Source organism: Xyrauchen texanus, chromosome 48 (assembly GCF_025860055.1).
Source record: "Xyrauchen texanus isolate HMW12.3.18 chromosome 48, RBS_HiC_50CHRs, whole genome shotgun sequence".
NCBI lineage: Eukaryota > Metazoa > Chordata > Actinopteri > Cypriniformes > Catostomidae > Xyrauchen > Xyrauchen texanus.
This window is the reverse complement of record NC_068323.1, coordinates 17,570,039-17,589,875: the sequence shown is the minus strand read 5'-3', so window position 1 is coordinate 17,589,875 and position 19,837 is coordinate 17,570,039. Positions and strand designations below refer to the sequence as shown.

The window sequence follows — 19,837 nt, the reverse complement described above, 5'->3', positions numbered from 1 at the left end:
ATATTTTAGTCAAACAGGTCCAAAATGACCAAAATATTAACAGAGGGTATAATGTATCATGTTAGAATATGCCTGATGGTTTTACTGAAACTAAAAATTATTGGCTACAATAATGTTTTTGATTTTGAAACTGGTTTGAAAGTGATTGAAAACAGGAATAACTTGCAGGGGAAATGCACTGTCATGGAAATGTCATAATTTCTGTAAAACTCTATAGTGTGCCATTTACATGCAGGCCTTCTCAAGAGTGTTCACTGAGCCATGAAAAATGTTTAGCCACTGAAAACACCATAATGCTGCACAAAATTGCTGTTGGCAGAGACAAGGAACATGCAAAACTTGCAGCCTGCTGATGAAGTCACCAAAATTACAGCCGTTTTATTTACCTCTTGTGGCTCTGTCTAGTGTTGCTCCAGCAAATAATGAGCAGAAATATTGCTGATCAGGTTGTAACAGAGATTCTTTTATGCTAAGATACCGACCTCCATGGCTCTACTATAGGAGAGAGCGCAACAGTCAACTAGTATGTTTTGACAGTAAATCACTGTTTGTGGATACCATACTGTAAAGGGATCAATGGAAAGGAGGAGGCGAGAACCGGCTTGACAATATAAATAATAGTATTAATGATAAACTTAAAAGACAAACACACACATGACAGACATGTCCGTAAACGATCTCTCTCTCCCGCACGATCCTCTGCAGTCGACCTTTATGCCTCTCGGAGGTTTGAATAGCCTAATACGGGGCAGGGTGTGTAGGATCACGACCTGGCCCCGCCCTCCACCCTGCCACACATACAAACGGATGGGGAGAGCAGTAAACTGACACCGAACCTGACATTTTGAGCATTAGCATTAGTCGAGCTGTTTCCTCACAAAAGCAGTTTATTCAGCATACTGAAGCATCTCCCCATAGACATAATTCAAAACTAATGGCTTCTTGTCTCCTCAACAGTGTCCCACCACGTTATGCTATGTTTTGCTAACAGTGAAGGCTAAAAATAAGGTTTTGGTTGTAGTCCAAAAACCTGGAAAAGAAATAGCATTAATCGCAGCATGGGTTCCCTCTGGATTTTTCTATGCGTTTATATAATGCCATTTTTCAATTTAAGGGTTGTGATTAATATCACTTGAAGATACTTGGATGTTTTGTTGTAAAACATATGGCATCCTCGGTGGCGGTCATGCCGCTCGGGTTGATGCATATGAGGTCCACTTCAGCACTGGCTTCAGATTCAAGCCCCGAATAGGCATGATGCCACGGCACACATCGCGTGGCTATCCCGCCGATCTGCCGCCATTTATTCAGCCCTTGCACAGACCTCATGTTTTTGCGGGCAGGAATCCCCCCTACAGCAGGTGTCCAGATGCATCGTGGTCACCACAGATGCCTCTAAGTCGGGCTGGGGTGCCGTGTGCAATGGACACGCAGCCACTGGCTCCTGGACAGGACAACGGCTGTGTTGGCACATCAACTGCCTAGAGTTGCAGGCTGTACTTCTCACCCTGTGGAGGCTATTGCTGTTGATCCAGGGCAAGCATGTGTTTGTCCGGTCTGACAACACAGCAACAGTAGCTTATATATTTATCTTCCTGGGAATAATCTCACTGCCTGCTCTGGTATTCCCTGGTAGAAACCCCCCTCGGGACAGATGGGCTGGCACACAGCTGGCCCTTGTAGCTGCACAAATATGCATTCCCCCCAGTGAGCCTACTTGCACAGACCCTGTGCAAGGTCCACGTCTGGCCCTTGAATGGGACGCGGGAGACCCAAGTGACCTACCACTGGCAGTGGTAGACACGATCACTCAGGCCACTCTGTGTTTGTTCACGAAGAGTTGTTCTTCCCGAGCCGAAGACCCCCAGAGATGTGCAGTCGGGTCAGTGCTTTGCAATTCCAGTGGGCTAGAAGTTTACATACACCAAGTTAACGGTGTCTTTCATCAGCTTGGAAAATTTCAGAAAATTGTGTCAAGCCTTTAGTCAGTTAGTCAATTAGCTTCTGATTGGCTAATTGGAGGTGTACTTTTGGATACATTTTAAGGCCTACCTTCAAACACATTGCCTCTTTGCTTGACATCATGGGAAAAATCAAAATAAATTAGCCAATTGTGGACCTCCACAAGTCTGGTTCATCCAATTTCCAAACACCTGAAGGTACCACGTTCATCTACATAAACAACAGTCTCCAAGTAGAAACGCCATGGGACCATGCAGCCATCATACCGCTTAGGAAGGAGATGTATTCTGCCTCCTAGAGATGAATGTAGTTTGGGGTGAAAAGTGCAAATCAATCCCAGAACAATAGCAAAGGACCTTGTGAAGATACTGGAGGAAACAGGTAGACAAGGATCTATATCCACAGTAAAACAAGTCTTATATCGACATAACCTGAAAGGCTGCTCAGGAAGTTAGAAGCCCCTGCTCCAAAACCAGCATAAAAAAGCCAGACTACAGTTTACAAGTGCACATGGGGACAAAGATCTTACTTTTTGGAGAAATGTCCTCTGGTCTGATGAAACAAAAATTGAACTGTTTGGTGATAATGCCCATCGTTATGTTTGGAGGAAAAAGGGCTGAAGGGTTTGAAAAGAGGAAAAGGGACAACATTGATGCAATCTGTAAACATGTTTTTTTTTTTTTAACAGAGACATCCTGAAGGGCAGGACTTTGAATTGATATGCTTTTTCCTTGAATCCAAATCTCAAAAACCTCCCGTGATGTTGCACACAAAAGTATGCATCTTTCAGAGCTAATGCAAACCAGTCGTGTGGGCAGACGTGAGATTAGATCCTTTTCTGAGTAATAATTTTGAATGGGTGCTTTGCAAGTGCGCGATTCAAATGTCTCAGATCTAGGTATTTTTTTAGGATAAGAAAATAGCGGCTGTAAAACCCTTCTGGTGTTTGACAATTTGGAACAACCTCTATCACGTTGTTCGTGAGGAGACTGTGTATTTCTTTACGCATCACTGGCGCATCTTCAGACGAAACCATGGAAGACAGAATTCCGTTGAACCAGGGTGGCCGGCATGCAAACTGGATCGTATATCCATGCTAGATCGTTTTTAGCACCCAATCTGAAATACTTGTAAGGTGCGAGGAGGGCACTGATATGGCTGCTTCTGTTTGGGCCACAGCTTGCGTGGTCTCACCGGTTGCTTGGCAGTGGCAGGTGGCTGCGCTGAGTCAGCGTGAATGGGCTTTTGGACGGCACTGGCTCAAAACACAGCGGGAGCGAGCCGGCTGGGACGGCCATGTTACAATCACATGACCAGTTGAGTACTACTCACTTGATCTCAGTAAACAACTTGTTATTTGACACTTTAACTCTTGTATTTAATTAATCTAAATTAATGGCTGATTGTGAATAGTGAATTTCTACAATGGCATCTGTAACTGAAAACTAATGATTTTGAATGATGCTGCATAAGTCCAAGGTGACAAACAAAAAAAGTTACTGAGTGCACTTTTAACAAGAATAATGATCAACCAACAAGTCGTCAAATATTTTGTTTTTTATTATAATTTTATCACATTTGTCAGCAGACAACTACAAAGTGTCAGGTTTGCATTGCTACACCATGAAATGTTCCTTGTTTTGTCTCCAATGAGATCATACAAACAAAAAGACAAAATGAGTGATTGCACAAGTCATGTATCGCTCACACGAACACTTCTCCCTTTTTCTTTAACACTGAGAATGGTTTTGTGGGAAATTTTCAGTCACCTAATAATGGCTCAAGAAAATAACAAAAAAAATGCTCCCTCCTTTTTCAATTTGCTAAACAGGCATAATATTTGCTAAATTGCAACGATAAGAGAGAATACAAAGCAAATAATGCATAGGAACAATTAAGGCATTTGGTTAGTTTATTTTATTAAATTAATTTTTTCTGTCAGACAGCCGTCCCTTCTTTTGTCTCTTCAACTTCCTGTAGACAATAAAAAAGGAAAACATTAAAAATTATCATCTAGTTTGTCTGTCATCTAACATGCAATAAATGGCCTCAATTAATCAGACTGTCCTGAGTGCCTCTGAATTTAAATGAATCACTTTGTACATTTTATTCTGGTGAGCCAAGTGACAAAATACATCCGAGATGGCAGCCGAAGCAAAAGGCATGTCAGTTATAAATATAATTAATTTGAAAAAAAAAAAAAAAACATTCTGAGAAAGGACCCCATATAAAGTAATTCAAATAAATAATGCATAATAATTCTAAATATAATAATAAATAAATAAATAATATGGATTGAAATTCAGTTTGAAATAAATTGCATTATTGTGGCAGTACAAAAAGTGTCTTAAGAACTCAATATTTTGGTTGTTTTATTCTCATATCACTGAACAAGCCTACAGTTGAAAGCAATCTGTTTAGCACTGATGAGCCCTAATGTTTCATGCTTATTTGAGTATCACACCATTAGATTGGTGACATGCTAATGGAAAACTCCATGGAAATCAATTGTGATTCGAGTATCCTGTGCTGAGATTTAGCATGAGGAAGCACTGCCGGTTCACTAGGTTTAGGAAGAGAGCCACAGTATTTGTAATGTACCTTGTCCTGTAGCTGTTCCTGTAGACTTTTCACTGTCTCTTTCTCTTTGGCCAGCTCTTCCCGAGTGCTTTTCAGGAACTGCTGCAGTTTAGTGGCTGCCTGGCCAAGGTCTTGTGTCAATTTCCTCTCTCTCTCCAGTCTCTCCTAACACAGAAACACATAAACACACACCGTTTGAGTCCACAGCTACATCATACACTGGTTTAACCTGAGATGTGATGTCATGAAAGTATTATAAACCTTGAGTTCTTCAGATGCTCCCTCTTCAGCAGAATTCAACTGTTCTAACTGGACCTCGAGATCCCGCACACACTTCTGTGCCTGAGTGGAAACAGACATTTAAATGAACAGCCTCAAAATTAACCACGCCCAGAATTTAACATGCTATGAAAAATTCGTACATTTATATTAAAATAAAAATTATATATAAAAATACATTGAAATCATTTTTTTGTCAATGCAATTCAAGTGAATCATTTAAAAACCAACTCAATTGGATTCATTATTAGTAGACTGATATAAAAAAAAAAATCATAATTTCATTATAAAAATGTATTTGTAATGAAAAAAATTTAATGAAAAAATAAATTACATTTGATTTAGTATTGAATAATTATCTAGTTATTCATTAATTAAAATTTTACTTGAATTTTATTACATTTTTTAAATGCATTTCATTTTAAATTAGGTGTTTTGAATAATTTCTTATTTTAATTTAATTGCATTTTGTTACATTTGATTAATTGAATTAAATAAATCTAAATAAATTATAATAAATATAATACACAAGATATGTATATAATTAGACTGATACTAAATGTAGACTTTAAAATTAAAATGTAACTACAGTAAATTCAATTAAAAAAAAACATTAAATTAATTAAAAATGAAATCAAGCCAAGTGAACATCAAATGTATCAAATTAAAAAGAAATTAACTAAATTAATAAATAACTATAAATGGATAACATTTTAAAAAACAATAAAATTTACAAGTTAAATTATTGAAATTTAAAAGAAAACAAAAATATCTCAAATAATCTAAATTACAGATTTACAAATTGGACTAACATCCATGCTGTCATCTATCATCAAAGCACATACAAACAGCCCTCATAAATGTGTTACCTGTTCGTAGTCATTTGCTAGCTGCTGTTTAATGTCCTCATCTGTCTGCAGTTTATGCGTTGCCTCCTCCAGCTGTATCTGCACCTGTAAAGGAGAACAGCGAGTGAGATACAAGCCAGCTTCACATCACAGTAAACAAACACGGTAGCATGTACATATGGAGGTTAGTGATGATGACATGGGTTAGGCTAGTACTTCAGCCTGTAACAGCAGAAGAGATTAAGTTAGAGGTGAATAAAGACAAAAATAAAGACTCCGGAGAGCAGGCTTCAGGTCAGGTGGCTGCAATCAAGCAAACGAATACATAGAAAAACAATAAAAACAAAAATACACTCTCAGCCATTAGTCTGTCCTTCACCATAGACCACAAGACACACAACAGAACATTCAACTGACAATTGGAGAAGTAGAAGTTAGCAAATGCCGCAGCAACACACTGTTAATACACACACGCACACCAAGGTTAATGCCAACCAGTAGGCTTCAGATTTTAAGGCAACCACCAAACAGGAGAGATCAGCGTCAAATGACTTCCTTATAGAAAGAAAGAAATTACACAAATCTGCTTTTACTTTGACCATAAATCACTCTCAGATTTTATTTCATTTTAAGGATTCTAGTGGTAACAGCTGTACGCATTTGTGTTTGGTGGTTTCCGTGAATCTGAGAAGGGTGCCGTCCACTAGCCTGACCTGAGAGGACTGTGTGCTCTCCTCATTCTGTATGCGTTGAGTCACTTTCTGCAGCTCCTGTCTGACCTGTAACGCACAGCTGTCACTCAAAATAGAAAGCCACTTGTACAGCAATTGGGGCCCTCCCTCATTTAGACAAATAGGAGAGGGTATTTTCCTGGATAACTCTTACTTTGAATGTTCTCAATTCAATGTGTGTGACAGAAATGAACTGAGAATGCCCCTGAAATTCCAATTAAACTCCTGAATTTGAATATAGGTAACAAACAGGATGCAGATTTGTCATTTTAATGTTTATTTACGCACATGATAGGTGTGGGTGAGAAACAGATTTTAAAGTCCTTTTTTCCTATAAATTCTCCTCCTGCCCAGCAGGAGGCAATATGCACAAAGAATGTGAATCACCAAAAAGAAAAGAATGTGAAACTGAGAATGAAAGTGGCGATTTGGAGTAAAAAGGACTTAAATATTGTTCTGTTTCTCTCCCACACTTATCATACCGCTTCTGAAGACATTGATTTGAGTCTTATGGATTACTTTTATGTTTCCTTTGTGTGCTTTTTGAGCTTCAAAATTTTGGTCACCATTCACTTGCATTGTAATGACATACAGAGTTGAAATATTATTTTAAAGAAAGGATGTCATATCCATCTGTGATGGCATGAGGGTGAATAATGATGAGAATTTTCATTTTTAGGTGAACTATACCTTTAAATGATCCTCTTCCTGTCATTCGAATTCAAATACCAATTCAATGTTTTGTAGTTCGTGAACAATTCAATTTAAAATCTCATGAATTAAAATGGAGCCAAGTTTTAAATTCTAAATTTTTCCCAACACGGGTATGTGAGTGTGTTAATTGTGTAAATTTAGTGAGATATTAAGCCTACCAATAAAAATTCTGCTTTCTGTTTCTGAGCCTCTGCTTTGGCTGATTCCAGCTGGCTCTGAGTTTCTGATAACAATGCATTCATCTGAAAGAGATAAAGAAGTATATGACAAAACATTTGCTATGACAAAATACTCAACATGTTAACGTAACCAGTTATTAACATATCCTTAAAACTAGAATTTGACAGCTAAATAATTTTACTGATTAATCGGTGCCTATAGTTGCTTTTTGAAACTATCAGTTACTGACAAATATCTTTTTTATTTCTCCATGTTCCTCTGTGGCCTGCAGTAGATGATTCTACCATTAGAACGTGGTTCTACAGTATTGCAGTGACCTCTAGAGGTGAAATAAAAACTAGCACTGACTGACAGTATTCATCAATGCTTTTATCCTCATAAAATGGAAAACTATCGGACCATTTTTAAAATTGAAAATAAAATAAATATATAATGCTAAGTAAATGGCATCTTCACACAAGTACACAAGCAGTAGATACAGTACATTGAGTTAAAAAATATATAAAAACAAAATGGAAATATATTCTATAAAATAAAACTGTAAACTAAAACTAGACTGAAATATAAAGTAAATTGTGAAGTACTAATTAACTTGAAAAAAAAACTGCCACATTAGTGAATTGTTTTACCTGAGACACTTCTTCTGCGTACATCTGACTAATGGTTATGGACTCCAGCTGTTTCTCCAGCTGTGCCTCCAGCAGCATCACCTGACCCTTCAGCTGCCGAGAACAGAGAAACCGTAAGCCAGAGTTTGAGTTCATCTCTAAACAGACACCATGAATCTAAGGAACATCTATAAAAGGACAGTGGGACACATTTTAATTCTGGTAAATCAACACTGCTCATGTCCTGGACTATGTCTAGTCTAGACAAAACTTGAAAAAAAAAAAACTATGAACATAACAACTATAAGTAACTCATTTAGGCCATATATGTTTTGCCCCAAAAAGTGTTGAGCATCCCAACCAGGAACGTTGCACAAATATGAACCTGATCTGTATCCTGTCTCTCCGCTTTCATCTTCTCTACCGTCTCCTCCAGCACCTTCACCTGATCCAGGGCCTGTATGAGACACCCACAAATTCAGCGGGGATGGAGAAATGGCGCACAAAACCAACAAAAGTCAGTGTTGTAAAGTACTTACCGCCTGTTTCTGCTCCTCTGCATTGGAGATATTTGATTTCCACATCAGCTCTCCATCCTCCACACTCTTCTGCAGAACTTTCAGCATGTTCTCCTGTATGAACACGAAAAAAAACATTTACTGTACCTTTAAGAATAAAGCATATTATACTGAACATTTGAATGAAAAATGTGCGAGTGTGGCTGTACCATTTCACTGAGAGTGGATCTGTACTGCTCACACTCGGCCTGCATTGACCTCTGACTCTCCTCTGATTGGGCAAGCTTCTGTTGCAGTTCCTGTATGACACAGATATATGGATGAACACGGGACATGAGAGGTGAAGCGTTCCAAGTCTAGAAACTGCCCTTCAGTGTGTGTCCAGAGGGGATCTCTCACCGTCAGCTCTGTGCTTGATGTTTCTGGCTGATGTTCTGATGGACTCTGAGCTTCATGTGTGAATGCTTCCAGCCAGTTACTCTACAACAGACATTCAGCCCAAATATTCATAAATAAAAAGACTTTTATTATATATTAAAGAAATATACATTTAATACAGTATATTAGTAAATATTTTTTATTAATAAAATACAATAAGTAGAAAAAAAAACTAATTATTTAATTTGTATAACTTACGTGACTAATTATGCAATAGTAAAATAGACAAAAATAAAAAGTAACTTCAAATTATATTAATAAAAACAAATCAACTAAATTAAAAACAATCAGTAAAACACTATTTTTTTTAAATAAATTACTTATACATTAGTAAAATAAATCAACTACAAAAATCATTGTAAACAAGAAAGAACTAAATAAAATTAGATAAATAATATTATTAAATTATATAAGCAATAAATTAAAATAATTAAAATCAGTTAAATAAGAATTATTTAATTTAAAGTGACTAATTATGGAACAGTAAAATAAATTAAATAAAAACCAAATAAAGTAAAATATAATAAGCATAATACAAATTACATTTATTTAATTTATTTAACCTTTGTGCGTGAAAACATTATAATAATTAAAAATATTTTTTTTTTTCCAGAAGGTCACACAAGGGTTAAAATAAATGACAATACATTAGCATTAGAAAAATACACTAAAATAAAACTAAACAAAAGTGAAATAAATAAAAAAGTACAAATTATATATAAGTAAAATACATTTAAATAACTAAAATAATAAGCATAATACTAATTACATTATTTTTACATTATTTAAAATAAATGATTAATTATGCTCAAATTGATAAAATAATATAATCTGTACTTTCAATTTAAAAAAAATTAAGTATAAATAAAATGTTATAAGATTTACAAATACAAATCTAAAATTTGCATCTTCAAATATATACACAGGGGAATTCTAACCTGATGCGTTTCAATTGTGATATGAGGGAAGAGTGTCTGGAGGGCGTTTCTTGCATCGGTCTGGAAAGAGCTCAGTTGCTGCTCTACCTCACTCTAAACACACACACACACATACACATTGAGGTCTTTCATGAGAAGACAAATACACAACCCTGATGTTTATAAAGACCGCATTCTTCATACCCTTTGTGTAATTAAACTAGTGAGTTTATCAGTGTCACCTGTGCAGCCCTAGCCTGGTTCAGTCTCTCTTCACTCAGTCTCTCAGCAGCAGCCAGAGCCTCCACTGCAGAGTAGTTCTTCTCCCGCAGTTCCTAAACACACCAAGATTTACAGTTATTAACAACTTAGACTTATTGTTTCTCACACAAATCTATGGAATGACTTTAAGAGATATGGAATATAGCAAGCCAGTCATACAATCCACATTTATGGCACTTTTATTATGCTTTTTTTGTTGTCTTTTTGGAGCTTGACAGGGTAAATCACCATCCATTGTCACAGTTTGGAAATGAGCAGCTTGAACATTTAAGCTCAACATCTCCTTTCATCCTACAATGGATGAATAATCAGACAGACTTACATTGCTCTTAGTCTTCATTCGATCCACTTCTTCTTTCAGCTGCTGAAGCTCCTCCTCCAGTGAGATCATGCAAGCATCCTTCTCCAGACTGATGGACAAAAAAAACAAAAATCAGTCAGTATACAGGAACATCTAGGTTTAGGCAGAATGAGGAAAAAAAAAACATTTTAATTGACCCAAAACATGTCTTACTTTTCAAACGAAGGCTCTGCTTCAACATTTTCTGTCTGTGGATATGAAATGATGATTCAGTTCACACATGTATTACAAACAGATTTATACAACAAATGTATACATCAATCAAATATTATATTTGGTCCACTCACACTTTCCATCTTTTCAATTTGAGCCTGCAGGGATGCCACCAAATCCTCCTTTTCTTTCAGACTGATGAAGAAAGAAAGAAAATGTTATCCAAATCACTTACATGTACCTAAGAAAAGTCATTACAGCTGTATTGAATACCTTGTATTCAGTTGTTCAATTTCAGCGGTGTATTCTCTCTTCTCTGTATCTGCCTCATTTATTCTGAAAAATGATGTTTAGATTCCATAAAGCACCACAGTCTCAGATGATTAACATCAGTACAAAAATAACATGTAGGACTGAGCAATACATCAAACAGGATTGTGTAAATGAAACTAGTCAGGATTAAACATTAAATCCACCTGCCTAATATTGTGTAGGTCCCCCTCGTGCCACAAAATCAGCACCAACCCGCATCTTAGAACAGCATTCTGATGATATTCTTCTCACCACAATTGTACAGAGCGGTTATCTGAGTTATCATAGACTTTGTCAGTTCGAACCAGTCTGGCCATTCTCTGTTGACCTCTCTTATCAACAAGACATTTCCACCATTTGTTTTTGGCACCATTCGAGTAAATTCTAGGGACTGTTGTGTGTGAAAATCCCAGGAGATCAACAGTTACAGAAATACTCAAACCAGCACCAAAAATCATCCAATCATTTGGCAGCATTGCAGTGCAAAAAATCATTCAGATATGGGTCAGGAGCTTCAGTTAATGTTCACATCAACCAGAAGAATGGGGAACAATTATGATCTCATTGAATTGGACCATGGCATGTTTGTTGGTGCCAGACGGGCTGGTTTGAGTATTTCTGTAACTGCTAATTTTTGGGATTTTCACACACAACAGTCCCTAAAATTTTCTCTGAATGGTGCCAAAAACAAAATATATACAGTGAGCGGCAGTTCTGTGGATGAAAATGCCTTGTTGATGAGAGAGTTCAACAGAGAATGGCCAGACTGGTTTGAACTGACAAAGTCTATGATAACTCAGATAACCGCTCTGTACAATTGTGGTGAAAAGAATATCATCTCTGAATGCTGAGATGTGGGTTGGCGCAGTTTTGGCGGCTCGAGAGGGACCTACACAACATTAGACAGGTGGGTTTAATGTTGTGGCTGATCGGTGTATATTGGTTGAATAGTATTACATTCTTACATGTTAAGACTTTAAAGGATAGTAGGGGCGGTACCTATTCTGAGCTGCTTCAGCTTGATCCTTCTGCACTGTGTCAAACTCCTCCCTCAGCTGAGTAAGCTCCGCCTCCAGCAATGTCAGCTGGTCCTCCCTCTCTTTCAGACTGCGCACAATACATTAATATGCTCATGTCAATATTACCATTCCACTTCAAATATTTAACTTTTCATCGATCGATTCGATCATATGAACAGACTCCACATTACCTGCTTTTCAATTGTTCAACTTCCTCTAAATTGTCTCTCTGTACACAACCAAAAAAGTATAAAGTTTGATTATTGTGATGAAGTTCCATTTTTTGTGAGCAATACAGAATTATACAAGCCCTATGGTATGAGTTATCAATTCTTGGCAAGCATTTTACAAAATGTCCATGTAGTGAAAGATGCTATTTTGATGCATTATTGTTGTAATTAAATGCGAGCGGCAGATCTCTATACCAGACTCTCAGGGGCTTCTGTCTCCACAGTGATCTTTTCCTTCATGCCCTGTGTTGTTTGAGACAGCTGTGCTTTCAGCATTTCCAGTTCTTCACATTTGTCCTTCAGATCTGCCTCTGTAACTTGCATACGCTCTTGGAGCTCTGCAAATAGAGAACATGATGACAATATTTTAACACATACAACAGAAGTTTTGTAAAACCTATGGTTTCTTATTTAAAACAAATTTTTTTTTAATGTTTTGGGGGTGTTCTTATTTTCATATTCTATGTACTGAACCTACACGACAAGCAAAACCTGAACTTGAAAACCACACTTCAGAATAAAAAGGCATCAAAACTATGAAATAAAACAAAATGGAAGGCAGTTACTGTATGTAATAACCCAAAACATCTTAACAAATCTAGTGATAGACAGATATATCGGCCAGGGGTGTTTCTCGTACAATGATGCAACTCACTGATTTACAACCACAATGCTGTTAGTTTGTGCCAGTTTGTTTTTAACGGCACAAACGACCAGCACCGGTTTGGATCTATTTGAGCGAGATGGGGTGGAGAGTGACGTCACACCACCCAAAAAAAGAATGCTTAATATCTACCTCACGGAGGTTTCAACGGCTGCATTCACGTTTACCGTTTCAGAACACAGCTTTCAGTGTAACCGAGTGCAGACACAAAGAAAGATATACAAGGTATGAAGGATATAGAGGCCTCTATGGTGTCAAATGATGTCCACACAGCAAACTAATAAGAAACTATGCTTCTAATCACAGGTAAAGAGCTATAGTTCCAACATTTCAACTTTACAATGCTGTTTGCGAATGTTCGTTGGAACAACGGTTTCGGGAAATACCAAATCGTTGAACTATGTTGGTAACAATGGAACTTGCACCCACAGTTGACTAATGTTGCTTTTGGGAAACACACCCCTGGCCAACTAATCAAACGATATTTGGCCATTTTGTGATTATCACATCACATAACAGGGTTCATTGGCTAATTCATAGAGGTGTTAACTTTCCCTTGTGTTAGTTCCCAAATCTACCCCAAAAATGTTATAGGATTCAAGTTCATATATTTAAATGAGTAAATATTTTATAAGTGTTTGATTCAATAATTTTGTGCGCATTTGTGTTGATGTTAAATTTTATTATCGATATCTACATTTATATTGACTATCAGCCATCCTCCTCACCAGATATTGGTTTTGACATTGGCCATTGAAGAAAACATATCGGTTGAACAAGAAACTAAACTCTTGTAATTTCAGCTTCTTCAAAGTAGCTCAAACCCTTTATCTAGATTACAAATCTGCACACTTCGTTCATTCTCACACCCAACTTCGTGTTGTAAATCCTGGGATGCTTTTTAAACAGTATTGAAGGAGTTCCCATGTATGCTGGACCCTTGTTGGCTGCTTTTCCTTTACCATCAAATCCAAAACCACTTTTTTATTAAAATGTTATTTTTGTAAAAAAAAATAATAATAAAATGAATACATAGATACAATGTCTCCTAAACTCAAAATCTCAAGCATTTAAGCAGAAACCATTAGATCAAAAGGGTTTCAAGATCATGAGAAACATAAATTAACTCAAATGCATTCCAACATGAAAAGTGATATCATGGTGTTTGTGTTTATTCTGACCAGTGAGGGTCTTTGTTTGCTCTTTTGCTGCATCTAGTTCAGCCTGTAGGGCGGTGCTGTTGTCCTGAGCCTGACGGAGCTCCTCACTGACTCGATCCAGCTTCAGAGCTTGCTCAGCCTCCACACTAGATGCCTATGCACACACACATGCAGTACATTTAATCTATAATCCAAGTTTGATTGTTTTTAATGCCATGCCAACTTCTATGGCTATTTTCATGGCAAATCAAGGCAAAAATATAATAATATAATAACTACTAAAAACCTATATAAAACATCTATATAACATAAAGATCCATTTTTAACAAACGCTATAACTGATTCTGGACTGACTTTCTGAGAAGAATATAAATATCACAGTGCAACAAAATATGGTTCACAGACAGTCAGATATGGAATGAGGCACATATGGGGTGTCTTCATCTGATAGTTGTTATTAAAATAGAAAACGTGTTTTTCCCCAAAAGCAGGATTGATTTTGTGCAATTTTTTTTGATAAGCATTGATTCAAATGCAAGGAGTGTCGTTACTCAATGGCCAGTGTGGGAGTTTTAACCACAGCCATTTACATTTCTTGCATAGTTGATCTAAAAAAAAATACCCACTCATACAAAGATACAATACACAATTTAGAGAGAAATACCAGTGATCCCAAAGACAAATCTCCATTGCTTATAAAGGTTAAGTATATGGTGCAAATCCTACCTAGGAGAAACAGTACTATCATGGTACAAAGATCACAACCACCTGATAGATATAACAGGAAAGAGGTCAGAGGTTAAGGCTTACTTGTCTTTGTTCTAGCTTTTCTTCAACAGCCGCCATCTTTGTTTCCAAAGCTTTTCTGTACTCTTCATCTGCATGCTGAGCAACTGTGCGCTCCTTCAGCTCTTGGTTGAGACGCACACAATCTTGACGCAATTTTGCTAACTCTGCATTCTGTCTGTGCATGTAAAAAAGTGCAAAAGACGTCATGAAAGAAACAAATAAGACCATATAGAGGAGACAGCAAAGTGTTTTGGGATAGACAGTAAGAAATTAAATCTGGATATAGTGGAGGCCATATTCCCACCAAGACCTGACCACATGACCACCAAGGCTCATGCTTGGAGCACATGTGCTAACTGCTAGACAACAGTTACAAAAGTTGAAAAAAGGTGAAGTGTGTAATTTCTGTAACACTAGCAACCCCAAATGGAATAGCAAAAACATTGTGTGTAGTACCTGCTCTCTGCTTGGCTGGTGGCTTGGTTGAGGGCATCTCTGAGAATGGAGTTCTCCTGCTGCAGGCGGGCCAGTTGAGCATTTGGTCCATTCTCAAACTTCTCTTGCAGGCTTTGGATCTGTCCCCAAACACAAATGAAACATTCAATAACTTGACTACATACTACCTAGGCTAGAGTGAAAGACCATGAAATTTTTTTTTATCTGACCTGGCTGTTGAGCTGCTGTGTCTCAATGATGTGCTCCTGGTAGGACGCCTGCATACGAGCCTGTAGAGCGGTGATCTCCTGCCCATGGGCACTCAGCTCAGAGCTCATACGGGTCTCCACAGATGTAATCTTGCTCTTTGCGGAACTCAGCTCCTATTGGCCAAAGCAATGATATTCAAAAATACATTTCAAAACCCCTTTCCTCAGGGTGACATATTCTTGGATCAATATCAGTTTTGGTCCTGGGACAAAATTCTGATCAACCAATTAGATCTTAGGGATAGGGTGCAAGGCTAGGGTAGGGGTAAGGCTAGAAATGTGGTTAGGGACTTAAACTATATTCTTATTAACCATACATTTCTTTCAGATTTAAAGGGTAGTTCAGGGTAAGGTTAGGGATAGGGTTAAGACCATGTTTCTATGACAGAAATGTAGTTTCAGGAGCAACAAAAAAATTTCTTATTTTCCAAAAAAGGCAACCCTTCAAATCAACATTCATTCATGAATGGAGACTAGTTTGAAACCATAATTGGTTTACTTGTAAAATCTGCATTTGTAAGTTTCACCTTGGTAAGCTCGCGGACACGTGTCTTGGCTGCAGCTACGTTGTCTTGCTCAGAAGTCAACTGCTTTTCCTTTTCCTCAAGCTGTTTCTTCAACACTGCTAATGGGTCACCTTTCTGAGAGGCCTGCCAATCAGAGTGAAAGAAAGAGCCATGAGTGCTACAAAATGAAGACAGTTATTAGCATCAAAAGCAAGAAAAGTTGACAGTTTGTACCAATTGCCAGGAGTCCTTTCCTGCCTTCTTGCTGATGATCTCCATGAGTTTCTGCATCTCTGATTCATTCAACGATGCATTGTTCAGACTGGAGACCAGAGTTTTATATGGTGACAGCTGGGGGGCATCAACGGTCTCTACAGTCACCACTTTAAAGAAAATTTTAAAAAATTAGGATAATCTTAAAGAAATACTATTTAAGATTCTAGATGAATATGACCACTTGACACTTGCCTGGTTCAGCTTTCTTCTTGGACTTCTTCTTGGTTGAAGCTTCAGGTTTGGGTTCTTGCTTGAGTTCTTCAGGCTTAGGGGGAGCAACAAACACGGGAGCGACCTCTGCTTTCACAGCCACGTTGGTGCCCACTGGTTCCTCTTTAACTACAAACTCTGGGACCTCCACAGGCTTGAAAGGTGCTGGTTTCACCCTAGCCACTTTCTTCTTCTTCTTCTCCTTTGGGGAAGGAGCAGATGGGGCCACCACGGCACTTACATCGGGAGGGGAAGTGCACTTAACAACCTCAGGAACTGGTTCAGGTATGGCTGGCTTGGATAAAACTTCAGGCTCAGGAATGACCATAGATTCAGGTTGGGGTTCTGGTTCTACTGGGGGTGCTGGTTCAGGTTCGTTGATCTCAACAACAGGTTCTGATTCAGGGCTGGACTCGAGTTCAGATTCTGCAAGGTTCCCATTGAGTTTGTCCTTCTTCTTGGCCTTGTTTTTCTTTTCAGATGTCTTTTTCTTCTTGTCAGAGCGTTGGGTTGGGGTCTTGCTTGACACTTGTCGTTGTTTGGCCAGGGCTTCTTCGTAAGATGTCTCCTTCATGGAAAAGGTTGAGACGAGCGTGATGCCAATGGCAGAAAAGACCATGAATCCACCAAACACCACAATTCCAAGAGTTTGAGGGTCGTACACATCCATCTTTGCTCAGTCTTATCCCTCCTAATCCTGATCCTACAACAGCACAAACTCCATCAGTACCTGACAAAAAGGCTATGTGCCACTGACACGCTAATAGTGCAAGCAAGCAAGAACTACTTAATATTAATAAATGCATCATCCTCTGAGAGTTTGACTCAAGAAGTCACATTTTAAAACATAGCACAGACAAAAGAACCAACACTAAAGCTTAACATTTCAGAGATTGTTTTAAAATATTTTCATCTTAAAGATGGACAAAGTTTTGTTAATCTTCCACTGGCTGAAATGACAGTGGTCTTAGACTCTGTACTGACACCAACTAGCAAGGACACAGCAACATGCAAAAGAAAGTGTTTAGTTACTTTAGTTAATTCCAGTTAGATTGGCAGGTCATGTGTTCTCAAAATTGTGGTCACCATATTTTTTGTGGGGAAAAATACTTAAAAGGATATTACTCAAAAATGTGAATTCTCTCATCATTTAATCAACCTCATGCCATCTCAGATGTGTATGACTTTTTCTTCTGGTAAACAAAAATTATGATTTTTAGAAGAATATTTCAGCTCTGTAGGTCCTCACAATGCAAGTAAAAGGGTGTCAAAATTTTGATGGTCTGAAAAGCACATAAAGGCATCATAAAGGTAATTCATACGACTCCAGTGTATTAATTCATATCTTCAGAAGTGATATTATAGGTGTGGTAAATAAATAGATAAAATATTTAAGTCCTTTTTTGCCAAAAATTATTTTCCCTGCCCACTAGGGGGCGATATGCCCGAAGAACGTGAATTACCAAAAACATAAGAAGAATGTGAAAGTCAAAGTGGAGATTGACTGAGCAGAGAGGAGAATTTATAGTAAAAATAGACTTCATTATTGATCTGTTTCTCACCCACACCTATCAGATCACTTCTGAAGACATGGATTTATCCACTGGAGTCGTATGGATTACTTTCATGCTGACAGTTTGTGATTTTTGGAGTTCAAAATGTTGACACCCATTCACTTGCATTGTATGGACCAAAAGAACTTAAAAATTCTTCTAAAAATCTTCATTTGAGCAGAAGAAAGTCATCTGGGGTGGCATAAGGTTAAGTAAATTATGAGAGAATTTTCATTTTTGGGTGAACTATTCCTTCAAGTGCATCTTTAAAGCGCAGGTTGTACAGTGCCAAGCTGTTGCTAGAAAAAAAATATGTGTAGAGACAGTGTGAAACATCTCTCCTCCATGTAAATTTTAAAAAGAAGCGTTCTTTACACTGAAAATGGCATCTCAGTAACTCTTGCCCACTGGAGCCCATGTTATGCAACACCCCTCGGAGAGACCCCCCCCCACACACACACACACACACACACACACACACACAGTATCCAAAAGGACAGGTCTATGTGCAGCGAACCACAATAACCTCCCCCCATCCTCGTGTTTTCACTAGCCAGTGAAACTCTTGACTGGAATTCCGACAGAGAGGATCTCTAAATATCTGCATCAGGTAAGCAAGGGAACGCAATGCTGACTGGCCTTAAAGGAAACACAACCCTTTGCACAAAGCACAAACAAAAACACATCATCAATATACATATCTTATGCATTATGTTTTTTTTTTATTATATCAGATGCAGTCTCAACTGCAGTACTTTGATGTACTGGACATGGACTGATTAACATATTCATGCAGCATGGTATTTATTTGGCATTCTGATATACTTCAAATAGCCAGGTACTACCATGGTGCATGTACAAAAACTTCTTGCAAGAGGAAAAATTGCACATGATCTTGTATCACTCAAATTTAGTAAACAAAAAGGCTGTATTACCATGCTAAACAATGCAAGACTTCTTTCACCCACCAAATTACATTTTTTTGGGGATTCACATGAGAAAAAAAAAAGTCAAACAGTTATGACTCAGGAAAGTTATACAGAATTCCTGTAGTGAATCTCAGTAATAAGGACTGCTTTAATGTCAGACATCAACCCTTTCAGCAAAATTATTGACATTGCATAATAATCCATCTGAAGGAATCCCTGCTCATACACTCTTTCATTAATTTATGCTATAGTAGGGATTTTCGCCCATGGATTTTCTTATCCAGGTAAACACTGAATATACAAATAGTTTTTATAAAAACTAGATTTATATCTAAAAAAAAAAAAAAAAAGAAATAAAAAAAAAAAGAAAGAAAGATGCAATTTGAATTATTTTCAAAGTGTTATAATCTTAAAATAAAAAAGAAATTACATATTTTAAAGTTTGATCTCTACTCCAATAAAAATCCTTTCTGAAATAAATGCATTTTAAATACGCAAAGCAAACAAAATTCCATATTTGAATGCACAAAGCAAACAATACCGTTGCATTATTGAGCACAGCTAGATACTAAACAAAGGAAGTCAATGAAAGTATCCTCAAATGACACGTAATGCTTCGCACAGAAGAACAAATCTTTGAATAGGATGCCAACGATGCAAAAGTTCAAATCATTTGAAAAGTCATATATTTTCCAATACAATCAGAAAAGCAACTTTGCAACAACAGCGAGATTCAGAATGAAATAACTTTAGCAGAATAATATAACAACTGCATAATTCATCAAACGTCCAATAAAATGTGATATAAGACATGCGCTTACCTGCGGCTAAATGATGATTGTGAATCGCCGCTGACTTTTGGAGTCGTGGCACTTTCTGTGCGCTGGCGCAGCGCCCGCCTGTGAGGACCCTGC

The 19,837-nt window shown here is 37.6% G+C and overlaps 1 protein-coding gene across 1 annotated transcript; it reads right to left on the bottom strand.

Annotated features, from left to right (window-relative positions):
- Positions 1 to 3,507: 3,507 nt before the first annotated feature.
- LOC127640010 (ribosome-binding protein 1-like) lies at positions 3,508 to 19,837 on the bottom strand. Its single transcript, XM_052122384.1, has 28 exons — positions 19,745 to 19,837; positions 16,424 to 17,144; positions 16,190 to 16,338; positions 15,977 to 16,099; positions 15,411 to 15,563; positions 15,202 to 15,320; positions 14,767 to 14,920; positions 13,978 to 14,110; positions 12,328 to 12,470; positions 12,094 to 12,131; positions 11,883 to 11,990; positions 10,845 to 10,907; positions 10,706 to 10,766; positions 10,572 to 10,606; positions 10,380 to 10,467; positions 10,018 to 10,110; positions 9,797 to 9,889; positions 8,820 to 8,900; positions 8,630 to 8,719; positions 8,442 to 8,534; positions 8,288 to 8,359; positions 7,924 to 8,016; positions 7,273 to 7,356; positions 6,383 to 6,448; positions 5,691 to 5,774; positions 4,804 to 4,884; positions 4,564 to 4,707; positions 3,508 to 3,936 (listed from the first exon to the last, which is right to left on the bottom strand). Exons 2-28 carry the CDS (start codon positions 17,109 to 17,111, stop codon positions 3,901 to 3,903), a joined length of 3,165 nt encoding a protein of 1,054 aa, XP_051978344.1. The 5' UTR covers positions 17,112 to 17,144; positions 19,745 to 19,837; the 3' UTR covers positions 3,508 to 3,900.

Excerpts from the sequence above, each read along its gene's own strand:
- LOC127640010 (XM_052122384.1), bottom strand. The coding sequence starts at position 17,111 with ATGGATGTGTACGACCCTCAAACTCTTGGAATTGTGGTGTTTGGTGGA. Across the intron at positions 8,535-8,629 it reads GATCCACTCTCAGTGAAATG|GAGAACATGCTGAAAGTTCT; the intron begins GTACAGCCACAC and ends GTGTTCATACAG. Across the intron at positions 4,708-4,803 it reads GAGCATCTGAAGAACTCAAG|GAGAGACTGGAGAGAGAGAG; the intron begins GTTTATAATACT and ends TTTCTGTGTTAG.